We start from the raw sequence: 12486 nt of genomic DNA, 5'->3' as shown, positions 1-12486 counted from the left end.
TGTCTCGCTCCCAGTCCCTCTCCCTTTCCCGATCCCAATCCCGTTCGCGAAGGCGATCACGCTCCCAATCATCGTAAGGATCTCTTCTGGAACTGTCAATACGCAGGCCCGCTGAGCGCCCGCTCAAGTTTCCCGGTCTATAAGTGTCGCTTGTGCGCGGCGGTCTACGTGGAGGCGCAGGTTGAGAGCTCACTGGCGAGTACCGATCGCGGGACTCCCTTCGGATGGCCGCATAGGAGCCGGAGTGCGACCCCCAAGAGTCATCCCGAGACCCCTTCGCCCAGCTGTTCCCACTCTGTAAATCTTGACTGCGCTCGCCGCCGACCAACTGTCGATGCGAAGCGTGAGTTGGGGCAGGCTGGGACGCAGGCTGAGCGTGCTAAATGGGTTGAGCCGGTTAGGGGGAGCTTCGCAACGACAATTGAACAACCCCGATCTGAAGAATGACTTACTTCATTCTCGTCGATTGCGCCCTCTTCCTCACTCGTGGTACTCTTCGAAGGGCTTCTTCGCATCCCAGCAGAGTGCTGATCGAGGTGCGAGCGTGACCGCTCTGCAAGCGGCCGAGGACGGGTAGGGTCTCGAGATGCTTCCAGGGGGCTAGCCGATCTTGCTCTTTGGATGACGACGCTGTGCCCGTCTCCTTTCTCGTACTCGCCAGCAGGTGACTGATGGGCAAGATCGATTTGAGAGCTCAAGTCAGTGTGGTCTGGTCCCGGAATGAAGCGCTGAAGCGGACTTACTGAACGAGAGTGCCATACATGGCTATCTTCCCGTCGGAGCTGCTGAGGAGAGGTGCTAGGCTTGGTTGTCGCTGGGCTTGCCATGCGAGGTGGGGTTCGCGGTGCCGCTCGCCTCGTCGCCAGAGCATCTGTGCCTGAGATAGATGCTCGAGTTCCGGCGCTCGCCGTAGCAGCCTCCCGCATCATGTCTGGACTCGATGCGTTCTCGGCGCTGCTCTGCAGCGCAGCGTCCGATTGGCCATCTGCGAGTGTATCGTTTTTTGGTGCAACATTACTCATCTAGCTGTATGCTCGTGACACTATGTCTTGCTACTGTCGCCAAACGTGATCGGTAGGCTACGCAGTGAACGCCAGAGCACACCCAGGAATCAAGAAGTTTGGCTGGGTCGTGTCGTGCCGCTCCGTAGGACGGTGGGTGCAGCTAGCGGGCTAGGTCGGACTGAAAGGTTTGAAGATACGACGCGCCAGATCTGAGGTTGGTGGTGGTATGATTAATCAAATTCGACTCTTGCTTCCAATGAAGTCGGCAGCTTCTTCTTTCTGCTGGAAGCTTGCATGGCCACGGCGCGCCATCCAGCAGCAGCTCGCGGCGATGCCACGGGGCGCGGATGCTGGCCATGTGCCGGCTTTCAAGTTTGAATTAAAATTGTCGAACGAATGTTGAATGTTTTAGTAAACGCGTGAGATTCACAATCAAGAATGAAAAGTGGTATTGAGAAGGAAGAGCGCGCCCAGAAAACACCCCGAACTTGGCTACATTCAAGATTTCGTTCAAAAATTCCATTTAGAACTGAAGCTCAAGACTTCAATTGAGACTTGGTCTGATGCTTGAACCTTGCCAATCAAGAATCGCTTGGAGATAGTCCATTCAACACTGTCCGCTCTGCACAAGCCGAATCTCAATTTCACAATCAAGCATTCAAATCAAACCTCCTCTAGCCAAGGTTCAAGTGTTTGAAGTCTTGAGCGATGGGTAAGGTCGCCTTTGAGACCAAAAGATCATCAGGATGCATTTAGCAAGTAGCAGAAAGCAGTTGCTCCTGGTCAGCATCATCCGCCCCTCGCAAACCAAGTCAAGGGTTGTCTGTGCCTCGATACAGAGCTGGTGAGACCTCTCTGAGACTTCAGATCACAATCGAGGGATGCGTTTGGGCTTGCGAGCACTCCAAGCTTCGCGAGAACGTCAATTGCACAAAGCAGTCGCCGCCTTCGCAAGGTATCTTGTATCTGATCGTATTGACGCCAAGCGTGATGATAGAGTGTAGGTTCAGTCCATACGTAGCCCGCTATGGCTTGACGCCCTTTATGATCGGGACGCCACCTTGGGGTTCCAAGACTGAATCTTTGGAGAGACCGTGGTGCTATACGTCCTGAAAGAGCCTCGCGTACCTGTCGCAGACTCGGTAGGGTCCTGAGGAGAAAGACGAGCAGCAGCAGACAGCAAAGCTTGGCATGCGTCAGCTTTTGAGTCTTTGTGATGAAAGTATGTGCGATGCAGCTAGCAGGCTCCGTAACCACCATGCTCACTCGGTCCAGAGGCCGATCGCATCACATAGTACTTTCCATCTTCTAATAGAAATTTGCGACGTGTACGAGCACCCACCATCACCAGTGCTTGTACCCCAAACCTGCGGCCTTCCCTGTCCCTGACCCAGGTCGCCAAGGCGACGCATGTACTCACAGCTTCCCACGTGGGGTGAGACGCAATAGTCACAGGATCAACATTAGGAGGATCTTGCTTGTTGTGGTGCAGCCAGCCATTCCAAGCTGGTTCGATTTGAGAGACGGCAAAATCGTGCTGAGCAAAGTCCACCCATCTGTGCCTGCCCGGGATCTCGTTGAGGTCCTCGTAGTACTTGTTGCCATTGCTGCGCGAGCACGAGTTGAAGGCAGACACGTCAGCATACGTGAGCATCGTGGGGTCGCCAGTGATGCTGAAAGTGTATTTAAATGCTCACCGATCGATCCCTACGAGCGTGCCTGCCTTTGCATCACCAATGTACTGCAGGTCTCGCCAGAACTTTGACAAGCCGGCCTTGCGTGCGTTTGCGATAGTACGAGCGAGGGACATCTTTCTTCAATGCGAGTTGGTGGCGTATTGCTGCGACGCTCACAGAGGTCGGCTAAGCGTGACGGATTGCTGGTTGTGGTGTGCCTTGGCCAAGCAAGACGGGTCGATTCTGGCGTGCGTGAGCGCTCATTCACCGACGACCTGGGCGATAGTTGAGCCAAGCCCAGCGGCAACGCGCTCTCTCACGATTGGCCGCGGTGGATTTCGAATCAACGCGCCCAGCAGCAGCCGCCGACATGCACGTGACGCATGCTGCAGCTCTCCACGCACTCGAGACTTTTGACTCAAGGCTCTTGACTCAGCAAGATCGAATTGGGTGATAGATCAAGAGGTGGACTGTGGCTGATGAGATTCTAACCGATTCATCAGTTCAGACCTCACTCAAGCCTCCCAATCTAGCTAAGAAGGCCTGGTGCTTCGCCCAGCTTCGCATGCCACTCGGGCCTGTTTCGCGACAGCTCCCTGACTTGATCTGCCCCAACCTTCGAGGTCAATCTAGCTGGCGCGCATTCGCCTGACACTGTAAAGCTGAACATCACCCTCCGTCCACGCCAATCCCCAGCAAAGCGACCCCGCGCACCTTCCTCTCAGCCTGTGATCCAAACAGCAAACTCCGGGATGCGGCTGCTTGTCGTGGGCGGAAACGGCTTTCTAGGTGAGCAGCATTCATTGAGCTTTCAGATGACCTCATGGGCTGAGTACGATACGCTCGGCCAGGCTCCTCCATCTGCAAGGCAGCACTTGCGAAGGGCTGGGAAGTGAGCTCGATTAGGTGAGTCAGGGTCTTGGCACACGATATGCGGGACGTTGAATTGCTGACCAGCATTCCCCGCAACCTGGTCCAAACAGCTCTTCGGGGAGGCCCTTCGTGGCTCCCTCGGGGCGCACACCCGCATGGGCAAAGTCTCCGCAGATGAAGTGGCATGCCGCCAATGCGGGGGCTCCCGAAACATGGCAAGAGATAGCTGCCAGCAGTGATGCGTGCGTGCATTCTGTGGGAAGGCTGCTCGAGGGCGAGTACAAGACGCCAAAGGACGCAGCGGCGGAGCTTGTCAGAGCTTGGTCCGGTGGAAGCGCGGGCGGCTCAAATCCATTGAAGAGGAGCAAGTATGATGCTGTCAATCGCGATCTCGGTGAGTCTCACGCGTAAAGTTTACCCCTCCTTGTCCGCGACTGATGTTCGACTCGTCTACTTCATCCCTTGCAGCCGTCACCGTTGCGAACACTTTTGCCTCCACAAGGAGAAAAGGAACGAACGAGTCACCAGCGCCCTTTATCTTCATCTCGGCAGCTGATCACTTCCGTCCGATCATTCCGGAGGGGTACATTAGGTCGAAACGAGAAGCAGAGGCTGCGATTGCCCAGCTGGCTGGCTTGCGATCGATCTTCATGAGGCCAGGTGAGAACGCTGAGCATCGCCACCTTCGCGGCCAGTCGAGATTGATCCGCTATCTTCTTCATCTCGCAGGGCTGATGTATCATCCAGCAAATCGACCGCTGTCCACCCTTCCTGCAGCACTGCTAGACTTGTCGGCAGCAGTGCACGGCAAAGCGCACACACTCGGCACGTGGGTGCCCACCCCATCTCGAATCCTCTCTTTCCTCTCCTCTCCTCGCTCTCCATTATCCATCTTCACCCCGCCCTCCCCTCACGAAAAGCCGAGCGCAACGCCGAGCTCCCGTACCGGTCCGGACTTCACCGCTTTGGCGAGAGGTATTACCACTCCTCCGTTGCACGTGGACACGGTCGCCAAAGCTGTCGTCAGAGCTTTAGAGGAATCAGAAGTGGAAGGCCCAATCGAGCCAGCCGATATGAAACGTCTGCTCGGCTGGAGAGATGTGGGCGCCGAGCCAGAAGAAAGCTTGAGGGAAAGGCCGAGCTTCTAGCGCTTCAGATGTGGTGAGGCCATGACGGAATACATATGTACAATACAGCAGGGCCAGTGGGTCAGGCCTTCACGAACACCGGGATGAGTGGTGCTTTCGAGCCTTCAAGGACCCCTCGCCTTGACGATAGATGAACTGTGGAAAAGTCAGACATTTCAACGCTACAGTGACTACACTTGGAAGGCTCGGGTCTTGAGCTAAGAGTTGGATTCGTCAAGGGCTTTGGGGAAGGACTTTTTTGAGCTGGGAGCAGTCCTTGACTTTGAGATGTATGATTCATTCATTGATACAAAAGATTCACGATTGTTGTGAGTGATCGACCAGTCCAGCCTGTTGACCGTCATCCGAGCCTTGATCACGTGTTCATTGGTGCACGGGCACGCGCGGATTCACGTTTGTAGCCACCCACGATGACCTACGACTACAGCGCTTTCCACTCACGCCTTGACTCGAAAGAGAATCACGAATGCTTCCGCTTCGTTAGTCAACCGCGCCATACAGTCATACTTTTGGACCTTTCCATTCCAAGCATTGCCTTTTCAAGCAATCCCTCTGTCACATATGGGAAGGCGTCTTGAAGCCGAACGGCCAGCCGACCTTTTGTGAGCTACGCTGCTGCTGCACTGGCGCTCGAGACACGTTCCAGGCACCACACTAGAACGCATACAAGCAGCGGCACGACGCACTTGCCGGCCTTTGCTTGAGCTCCGCTCGCAACATGTCCAATCTGACGAGTCGGACTTCGTCTCCCTTCGCGGGCGGATCTGGGTCGGCGTCGGGCGCAGGATCAGCTCAGCTGGAAGACCAGTCTGTAGGAGTGATCAGGTCGCGCACCCTCTTGTTCCTCTCTTATCGATCCTCCGCACCTCTAGGACCAAGCGGCAGCGGATTCAGTTCTCACAGGAGCTCGCTCGGATATGGAGAAGGAGAGTCGTGGGATAGTCAGAGCGACAGCTTGCTGCGCTCCGCGATGAGCAGAGCGGCAGGACAAAGCTCTTCCATAGATGTCGAATCCCAAAGAGATGCTTCTTCTTCAGGAACCAAAGTCGGAACATTTTACGACTCGCAAGGAGCTTTGACATCCTACCCGCCAAGGAGCGGCTATGGAGCTGATGATGTGGGCTCCTCGTCACTGCCTCCCAAGTGGGTCGACACATCCGACGAAGTAGATGCTGTGCTTAACAGCGTAAGACCAAAGATAGACAGACTAGACAAGCTTCACAACAAACATTTGCTGCCAGGCTTCGCTGACAGGAGCAAGGAGGAACAAGAGATCGAGGGCGTCACTGTCGACATCACGAGGGTGAGCACAGAAGCTTCGATGGCAAGAAGAGATCGATTGTCGTCAAGTGCTTCACGTTGACCCTCCTTTGTACCTTGGCCGCGCCTGCCGCTGTCACAATCCTCCTCAGGAATTCCGGAGAGCGACGTCCCTGATCAGACAGCTTGCAAGCGCGACATCTCGTCAGATCGCATCTTCCCAAATGTCTGCTCGGGAAGCGTCCATGGCTCGCAATGTGCAGACAGCGCTAGCGACCAGGGTTCAGGACATGAGCGCAGATTTCAGAAAGCGACAAGCGGACTACATGAGGAGGATGAGAGGCATCGAGGAGAGGCACAAGAGCATCACCAAGGGCTCGGGACTAGGCGCTAAGCGCGAGAAGGAGGAAGCTTTGAGAGAAGACATCGAAATGGTGCGTCTTCCATGATTCCACATATGGGAAACATACCTCGCATTGACGCCGCTGAGCTGACTGCCACTATGTGCACAGTCGCAAGCCCACCTTTCGAAATCATCCCAGTCGGATTCTCAATCACAGCTCCTCTTGCAAGAAGAAGAGCAACCAAGGAGCACTCAAGTGCAAGTCTCGGCGGAAGCCGATATCCAAGCGAGGGATAGGGAGATAGATCAGATTGCCAAGTCCATCACGGACCTGGCGGAGCTGTTCCAGGATCTCAACGCGCTCGTAATCGATCAGGGCACCATGTTGGATAGGATAGATTACAACATTGAGAACATGGGTCGTGATATGCAGGAGAGCGTGAGGGAGCTGAATCAGGCCAAGCAGTGAGTCGAGTACGGCTGAATAGGGTCAACAAAGCCTTCACTTGAGCAGAACGTATTGGCGGGCCGTGATGACGCTGATGATGGCCCTCGTGCACCTACCAGCTATCAATCCAGAACCTCGAGAGGCCAGTGCATCCTTTTGCTCGTCTTGTTGATCATGCTCGCTCTGGCACTGCTCATCATCAAACCGTTTTGGCGATCCTTCACGTCCGCCAGCCCGGCGGGCAACCTACCCGTTCCAACGCAGACCAGCCCCTTCTCGCTCAACGAGCGCATTCGAGTGTTTCATGATGGCAGGTGACTCGGACGCAATGTCGATTTACTTATACCCCTCATGCCCGATGACTCAGATGCGCACTCGTTCTCAGACGTCTCTAGCAGCGTACTGATACAATTGATGCGAGCGCGCAATGCAAAGATGGTATAAACGCAACAGTAGACAAGCATCCTCAAGTACGGCGTGCATCAATTCTTGCCCTTGTCCTTGTCGCCCCGGCCGAAGAATCGACCTCCCAGCGTACTCCTGCGCTTTGGCGCTGAGCTGTCCGATCCCACATTCTGGCTGGGAAGGGATGGCAAAGGCGGGACGTTGTTCTGACCTGGACTCGAATCCAGATTGCCTGGCACAACGACACCGTTGGGGTGCACGTGGGTGGACGACCTCCTGCTCGATTTGGCAATCTTTTGTTGCTCCTTCTTCGACAAGGGCCTATCTGCGGGTGCAAATGCTGCTCCTTGGGGCGCAATGTTTGCGTAAGACGCAGAAGGCGAGACGCCGCCTGGATCGGTGCTGGTAGCGTGTGAATTAGGAGTCCCGTGAGCTGCACCCGCAGGGTGCAAAGTCGCGACAGGAGGCCGAGGCGGCGTTACAGCTGGCACACTGGCCGCATTGTTTTCCAGGTCCGCAGCGGCGGTCCAGCCCGACGGCGCAGCGATAGCAGCTTTCTGAGGAGAAGACGTGTGAGCTGGAGAATCCCAACTCGAATCATGCTGCCGATTGAGCGGCGCTGGGGAAGTGGAGCTACCTCTTCGACTGTCCGCTGCGGGTAGCGGATCCAGCCCTGTTCGTCCACGAAAAGCAGCGCTGCCTGTGGAGCTAGTCCCGACTGATGCGGCATCATCGTGCTGCTCCGCCTGCCCCAAGCCCATTCCTGAGCCTGACAACACGTTGTCGGCTCCTGTCCTGACGACAGAAGGAGAATTGAAGGGGTCCGTCGATGGAGAAGTCACACCAGCGCTCGAGGCCTTCTTGTCGCGAGCCCCTCGAAGACTGCTGAGCCAGCCACCGGATGAGCTTGTTGTGGCGATCGAAGCGTTTCCTGGCACGATCGATCCCGGTGTCGGCCGATCCGATTCCGCGACGCTGTTCTGCCTCCGTCCAAAGAAGCCGGTGCTACTGCCAACGCTCCCACTGGGCGTCGCAGCAGTCGGCGTTGTCATGTTTGGATGGGGCATACTAATAGGAGGCGTGTTGGCCACGAACGGTGCCGAAGAAGCGAGCACGTGGGCGCCCGAATTACTGTTCGCAAAGGCAGCGCCACTCGCGGCTGCAGCCAATACGCTCGACGGGGGTGGTGGTGGAGCCCACGCAAGCGGCGCATGGCGCGGAAGCCCAAGATCTGCGTAGTCGAGCTCTCTTGCCTGGTAGAAGAGCACGTAGGCGGAGCCCGTTCCAGGCGCATCGCCGTAGTAACGCGCAATGTCGGCCTCGTCGATGAATTTGACACTCTCATCGTCAAACACGCACCACTTTCGGCCAACCTTGATGATGGCGATGTAATGCCCATGGTGCGGGCCTGAGCCCAAATGAACGACAATAGCGAAGAGGTCGTAAAGCCGATCAGGGTCCGGCGCATCGTCGGATGTATTGAAGAGCCGTAAGGAGAAAGGAAAGACCACGCGGTATGCTAGCTTCACATACTAGTGTCGCCAAACATCGGCGTCAGCGTGATAATTTCCCGACACGCAAATTGTCTCGGACTCACCTTCTGCAGCTTTTCCTCGTATTTGAAGCGCTTGAGATGCAGAGCCAGCACATTTGGTAATCGCTTGACTTTCATGCGCTTCTCTGCTTCTTGCAAACCAGAGCAAGTGTCGCAGAAAAACTTGTTGCGCGAGCAGAGCATCTCGCTGGTGCTGAATTGCCGGAGGCAGGATGTGATCGAGCTGTTCTGCTCAATGTCGATGGACAGATCTAGGAACGACTCGTCGCGCGAGGTCACCGTCTCGCAAGTGAGACATCTCGTCTCATTGGTCAGTGTACCCTCAAACAGACGATGAACGCACGTCTGTCCGCCTTGACCTACGTGCTTGACGCTCTTCTGAGCCTCTCCGCCATCCTCCTTGTTGTCGATCTGGATCTCAGGACCAGCCAGCACTCTGCCATCTCTCATCTGTATGTGCGCCGTCTTGCTGGATCTTTTGATCGTTCCGTTGCCCCTTTCCGTCTTCGCCTCATCTCTCTGCAGCGCCACGATCTCCTCGCCAACGCGATTGAGAGTAAAGTTGAGAAATTCATGTGCGTCCTGGTGCGCCGAACTATTGAAAAGCGCATTTTCTCTCTTCAGAGCACCGAGGAAAGCCTTGAGTGCCTTGGCGTCCACTGTGCCAGCCGCCTCTCCTGCGGTGGAAGCCCCACCGCTTGAGCCCGTGTTGACGGAGCTCAGTCGGCCATTCGCCGTTGATGGTCGGCCCGAAGCTTTGCGGCCGAGTGAATTGGATCCACTGCCGGACGCCGAGCCTAGAGCGGCTAGTCCATCTTTGAGTGGGACAGGTTGGGACAAAATGAGGCTGAAGAGTTCTTTGAGCGCTACAAATAGGTTCTCGGGGTCTTTTCTTGCCGCTGTCGGATCGTCAGGTGCGACTGTGACACCATTTGCTCCTGCTGCACTGCCGTTCGGCCTCGTGGGCGACGGATTCCGCGAAGGTGGTTTAGATTTCTTCGCACCTGCTCCTCCCCGACCGCCGAAGCCCCAAGTACCGCTGTTCTGCCGCTTATGAGCCGTAGGCGCGGCGGTGGATGCTGCTGCGGTGGCCGGACGCATCGCTGCACGTCCAGAAGGGGTCCCAAGGGGTGCATCGAACGGAGGTACCTGTGAAAGCGGGGAGATCGGAGGCGTACTGGGCCCAGCCTCGGATGCGATCCGCAGTCTGAACCCATCCATCACCTGCTCCTGGGTACCATTCGCTGACGTCGCGACGAAACGCCCGTCAGGGCCCACTGTCTGACCCAGCGCCTGCTTCTCACTTTCGTCAGCGACGTACGCAAGCATCGAATCTCGAAAGGGGCGACAAAAGTAGAGGGCTTGCAGAACTGAGTTCGCATAGCTGCATGCGTCATAGTAGCGCAGGCGTCAGCGTCAAGCTATGAATTTAGCGCACAACTCGGACTTACCAAGTGTTGCCGAACTGTTACGAATAGGTAGACGGGGCCAACCGTAGGTGAGCATGACGCGTTCGAGCTTCCTAAAATCGAAATCTACGCTCGACTCACATTTGGCATTCCAAGCAAGCGGGCTTCTTCCATCGCTTCTTCCCAAGCACCACCCAGCGCAGCGTCCAGCGCTTCGCCAGACAGGTGTGCCAACTCATCGTGTCCGCTGCTGGGGCCAGCTATGTTGTTGTTGCTGCTCGATCCACCGGCTCCTATCAAGCTCTTCCACGAGAAGGACATTATAAAGAGTGCAGCGGTCTCGCAGTCCTGCCTTGTCGGTAGATGACGCGAGCAATTTCGTCGTCAGTCCGTTGGAGCAGCAGCCTGATCTCTGAGGAGGGCAAGCCCTGAAGCGCTGCAAATGCCGACCAATCGTTCACTCGAGGCGTCGCCTTGGGCTGGAAAGAATACGTAAGCATGCAATGTTGGACCGCAGTAAGGCGTAGCTTCTGGGCACCGAATGAGATTGGTGAGTACCTTGTCAGATAGTTGCGAGCATTGCCTAGATTTGGGCAGTTCCGCCTCTGATCACGGAGTTAGCGACTCTGATGTTGCGCCGAGGAGCGGCCAATTGCCAAAGGGATGGGGCGCGCAAGCCCTTGACTGAAGGAGTCAAAGGTCAAGCTAGTTGCCTGAGCGAGGGTGTAAGATTCGTGATTGCTGATTTGATTGTGTGCGGGGGTTAGGTGAGTTGTGATCGTGTATGCGCAATTATTCCTGATGGTCGTGTTGCTGCCTGCGGTGCGTGGCTTGAGGGTCTCCGGTGGACGTAGCGTGAGTCAAGGCGTGCGGTGAGCGTGGGCTGGAATCCAAGCAGGACCCGCGCGTATAGATGAACCAGCAATCTGCACCAAATTGATGCAATCCACAGCTGACGGCCGGGCGCAGCTACAGCTTGCGAGTACACCGAGGGTCAGTGACGACTTTCGGATTAGCTGGACGCTAGCGCAGCAAGCATAGGGCTGTGCTGCGTGCCTGAGTGCCCTATCGGCAATGCCCGAATGTACGTGTTGAGTTTGAGTGACGTGCCAATTCAGCTCGCATCCGAGTGGACCGCGTGGATGCAACAAAAGGCAGCAAAACGGAAGACTGTGTGCAAGGTTTGGAAGGAAGGCCGATGCTGCTGACTGTGCTGTGTGTGTGTGTAAGTGTGTGCGTGTGTGGCGCGGTGGACTGTATAGCAGCAACAGGCAAGGCCTGAAGCTGCTGCATGCATGCCCGCTTCTATGTACCACAGATTTCCGAAGCGCACGGGCGTGCGAGGGTCACGTCATGAGTCGTCCGTACAAGGCGCAGCGGGCGGGCGAGTTGGCTGCGCGCCATGCGGATGCTGCGCCGCTCAGTCCGTCAGTCGTCGCCTTGTCTCATCGGTGCTTCGCCCGTGCTCCAACACACGCGGTCATCGGCGTCTGATCCAGACAACCCTCTACACCTAGGCCGAGACGTTGAGGCGAGGCCATCAGGCGAGGCCGACGTTTAAATTTCAGACTCACAATTGTCTTGTATTGTATTCAAACTGTACACCTATAAATGAGAAGTGCGTACGTCACGGAACAATCGTGAATTACGAGTCAGATCAGTCAGGGAGATCGAGTGCTGACAGGCATTCAAGATTCGCGATTATCCTTCCTAGCTTCGCTATAGCAATCGGAGTCTTCCCGACGCGAGGGCGTGTGGACGTGCGTGCTGCTGCTTGCTGCATGCTGGACGAACAGCAGCATGCACAGCAGCAGCAGCACCCATGGCGCACAGCGCGCTCGACACGCTGTCTGTGCTCACTCATCCTTATGCCGCGCTGTGGGCTAACGCAGAGCTGCTGCATGCACATCTGCAGCAAGATCAAGGCACAAATTGAGTGCTGCATAGCTGCTGGCTGCTGGACCTTCTCAATCGGCTTATATAGCTCTGCAATCACCAATCTTGAATCAGAATGCAGCCCAGGCATGTTCCTGCGGTAATCATCGTTGGGGAACAATAAAAGCCGGTGCTCGCTGTTTGACTTTGCAGCCTGTACGCGCATCATAGCCTCATTCTTGATTGCCTTCAGGTTCAATCACAATGGTGACTCACGCGAATGCGAATGCATCGCGATGGGCGTAGGTCGACGCAGCTCAGTGGCAGAACAGATTCGATAATCGGAAGATCACGAGATGATCACGCGGCTGCTTGGCCCAGAGCTCGGGTCGGGGATTCTCAGCTTGCCTGAACCGCACCGAACCCTTCTTGGCGGATCACACATTATCGCGGCAGGCACACCGACTTGCTCTAAGTGGCGATACTGATT

At 56.0% G+C, this 12486-nt stretch overlaps 4 protein-coding genes across 4 annotated transcripts; 2 read left to right on the top strand and 2 right to left on the bottom strand.

Moving 5' to 3' along the window:
* Window positions 1–1780: 1780 nt before the first annotated feature.
* IE81DRAFT_324138 (NDUFA12-domain-containing protein) lies at window positions 1781–2957 on the bottom strand. The gene is made up of 3 exons (XM_025514155.1): window positions 2702–2957; window positions 2425–2611; window positions 1781–2154 (listed from the first exon to the last, which is right to left on the bottom strand). Exons 1-3 carry the CDS (start codon window positions 2812–2814, stop codon window positions 2047–2049), a joined length of 408 nt encoding a protein of 135 aa, XP_025368959.1. The 5' UTR covers window positions 2815–2957; the 3' UTR covers window positions 1781–2046.
* A 212-nt stretch (window positions 2958–3169) lies between these two features.
* Window positions 3170–4951, top strand: IE81DRAFT_341814 (NAD(P)-binding protein). Its single transcript, XM_025515667.1, has 5 exons — window positions 3170–3469; window positions 3532–3586; window positions 3664–3947; window positions 4022–4213; window positions 4283–4951. The coding sequence occupies exons 1-5, from the start codon at window positions 3433–3435 to the stop codon at window positions 4699–4701; spliced, it is 987 nt and encodes a 328-aa protein (XP_025368958.1). The 5' UTR covers window positions 3170–3432; the 3' UTR covers window positions 4702–4951.
* A 164-nt stretch (window positions 4952–5115) lies between these two features.
* On the top strand, window positions 5116–7194 carry IE81DRAFT_324136 (t-SNARE). The gene is made up of 4 exons (XM_025514154.1): window positions 5116–6004; window positions 6114–6395; window positions 6474–6769; window positions 6872–7194. Exons 1-4 carry the CDS (start codon window positions 5420–5422, stop codon window positions 7068–7070), a joined length of 1362 nt encoding a protein of 453 aa, XP_025368957.1. The 5' UTR covers window positions 5116–5419; the 3' UTR covers window positions 7071–7194.
* IE81DRAFT_154612 (cysteine proteinase) lies at window positions 7129–10711 on the bottom strand. Its single transcript, XM_025510475.1, has 4 exons — window positions 10263–10711; window positions 10164–10177; window positions 8755–10096; window positions 7129–8689 (listed from the first exon to the last, which is right to left on the bottom strand). Exons 1-4 carry the CDS (start codon window positions 10440–10442, stop codon window positions 7235–7237), a joined length of 2991 nt encoding a protein of 996 aa, XP_025368956.1. The 5' UTR covers window positions 10443–10711; the 3' UTR covers window positions 7129–7234.
* Between the last annotated feature and the right edge of the window lie 1775 nt (window positions 10712–12486).

The sequence above is a fragment of the Ceraceosorus guamensis genome (assembly GCF_003144195.1).
Source record: "Ceraceosorus guamensis strain MCA 4658 unplaced genomic scaffold IE81scaffold_37, whole genome shotgun sequence".
NCBI classification, from domain to species: Eukaryota; Fungi; Basidiomycota; class Exobasidiomycetes; order Ceraceosorales; family Ceraceosoraceae; genus Ceraceosorus; species Ceraceosorus guamensis.
The sequence above is the reverse complement of the archived record's forward strand: the minus strand, read 5'-3'. Positions and strand labels throughout refer to the sequence as shown.

Excerpts from the sequence above, each read along its gene's own strand:
- IE81DRAFT_324138 (XM_025514155.1), bottom strand. The coding sequence starts at position 2,814 with ATGTCCCTCGCTCGTACTATCGCAAACGCACGCAAGGCCGGCTTGTCA. Across the intron at positions 2,612-2,701 it reads ACGCTCGTAGGGATCGATCG|CAATGGCAACAAGTACTACG; the intron begins GTGAGCATTTAA and ends GTGCTCGCGCAG. Across the intron at positions 2,155-2,424 it reads CTCACCCCACGTGGGAAGCT|GACCCTACCGAGTCTGCGAC; the intron begins GTGAGTACATGC and ends CTTTCTCCTCAG.
- IE81DRAFT_341814 (XM_025515667.1), top strand. The coding sequence starts at position 3,433 with ATGCGGCTGCTTGTCGTGGGCGGAAACGGCTTTCTAG. Across the intron at positions 3,948-4,021 it reads TGCTGTCAATCGCGATCTCG|CCGTCACCGTTGCGAACACT; the intron begins GTGAGTCTCACG and ends CATCCCTTGCAG. Across the intron at positions 4,214-4,282 it reads ATCGATCTTCATGAGGCCAG|GGCTGATGTATCATCCAGCA; the intron begins GTGAGAACGCTG and ends TTCATCTCGCAG.
- IE81DRAFT_324136 (XM_025514154.1), top strand. The coding sequence starts at position 5,420 with ATGTCCAATCTGACGAGTCGGACTTCGTCTCCCTTCGCGGGCGGATCT. Across the intron at positions 6,396-6,473 it reads TGAGAGAAGACATCGAAATG|TCGCAAGCCCACCTTTCGAA; the intron begins GTGCGTCTTCCA and ends CTATGTGCACAG. Across the intron at positions 6,770-6,871 it reads GAGCTGAATCAGGCCAAGCA|CTATCAATCCAGAACCTCGA; the intron begins GTGAGTCGAGTA and ends TGCACCTACCAG.
- IE81DRAFT_154612 (XM_025510475.1), bottom strand. The coding sequence starts at position 10,442 with ATGTCCTTCTCGTGGAAGAGCTTGATAGGAGCCGGTGGATCGAGCAGC. Across the intron at positions 8,690-8,754 it reads ACGAGGAAAAGCTGCAGAAG|TATGTGAAGCTAGCATACCG; the intron begins GTGAGTCCGAGA and ends TGGCGACACTAG.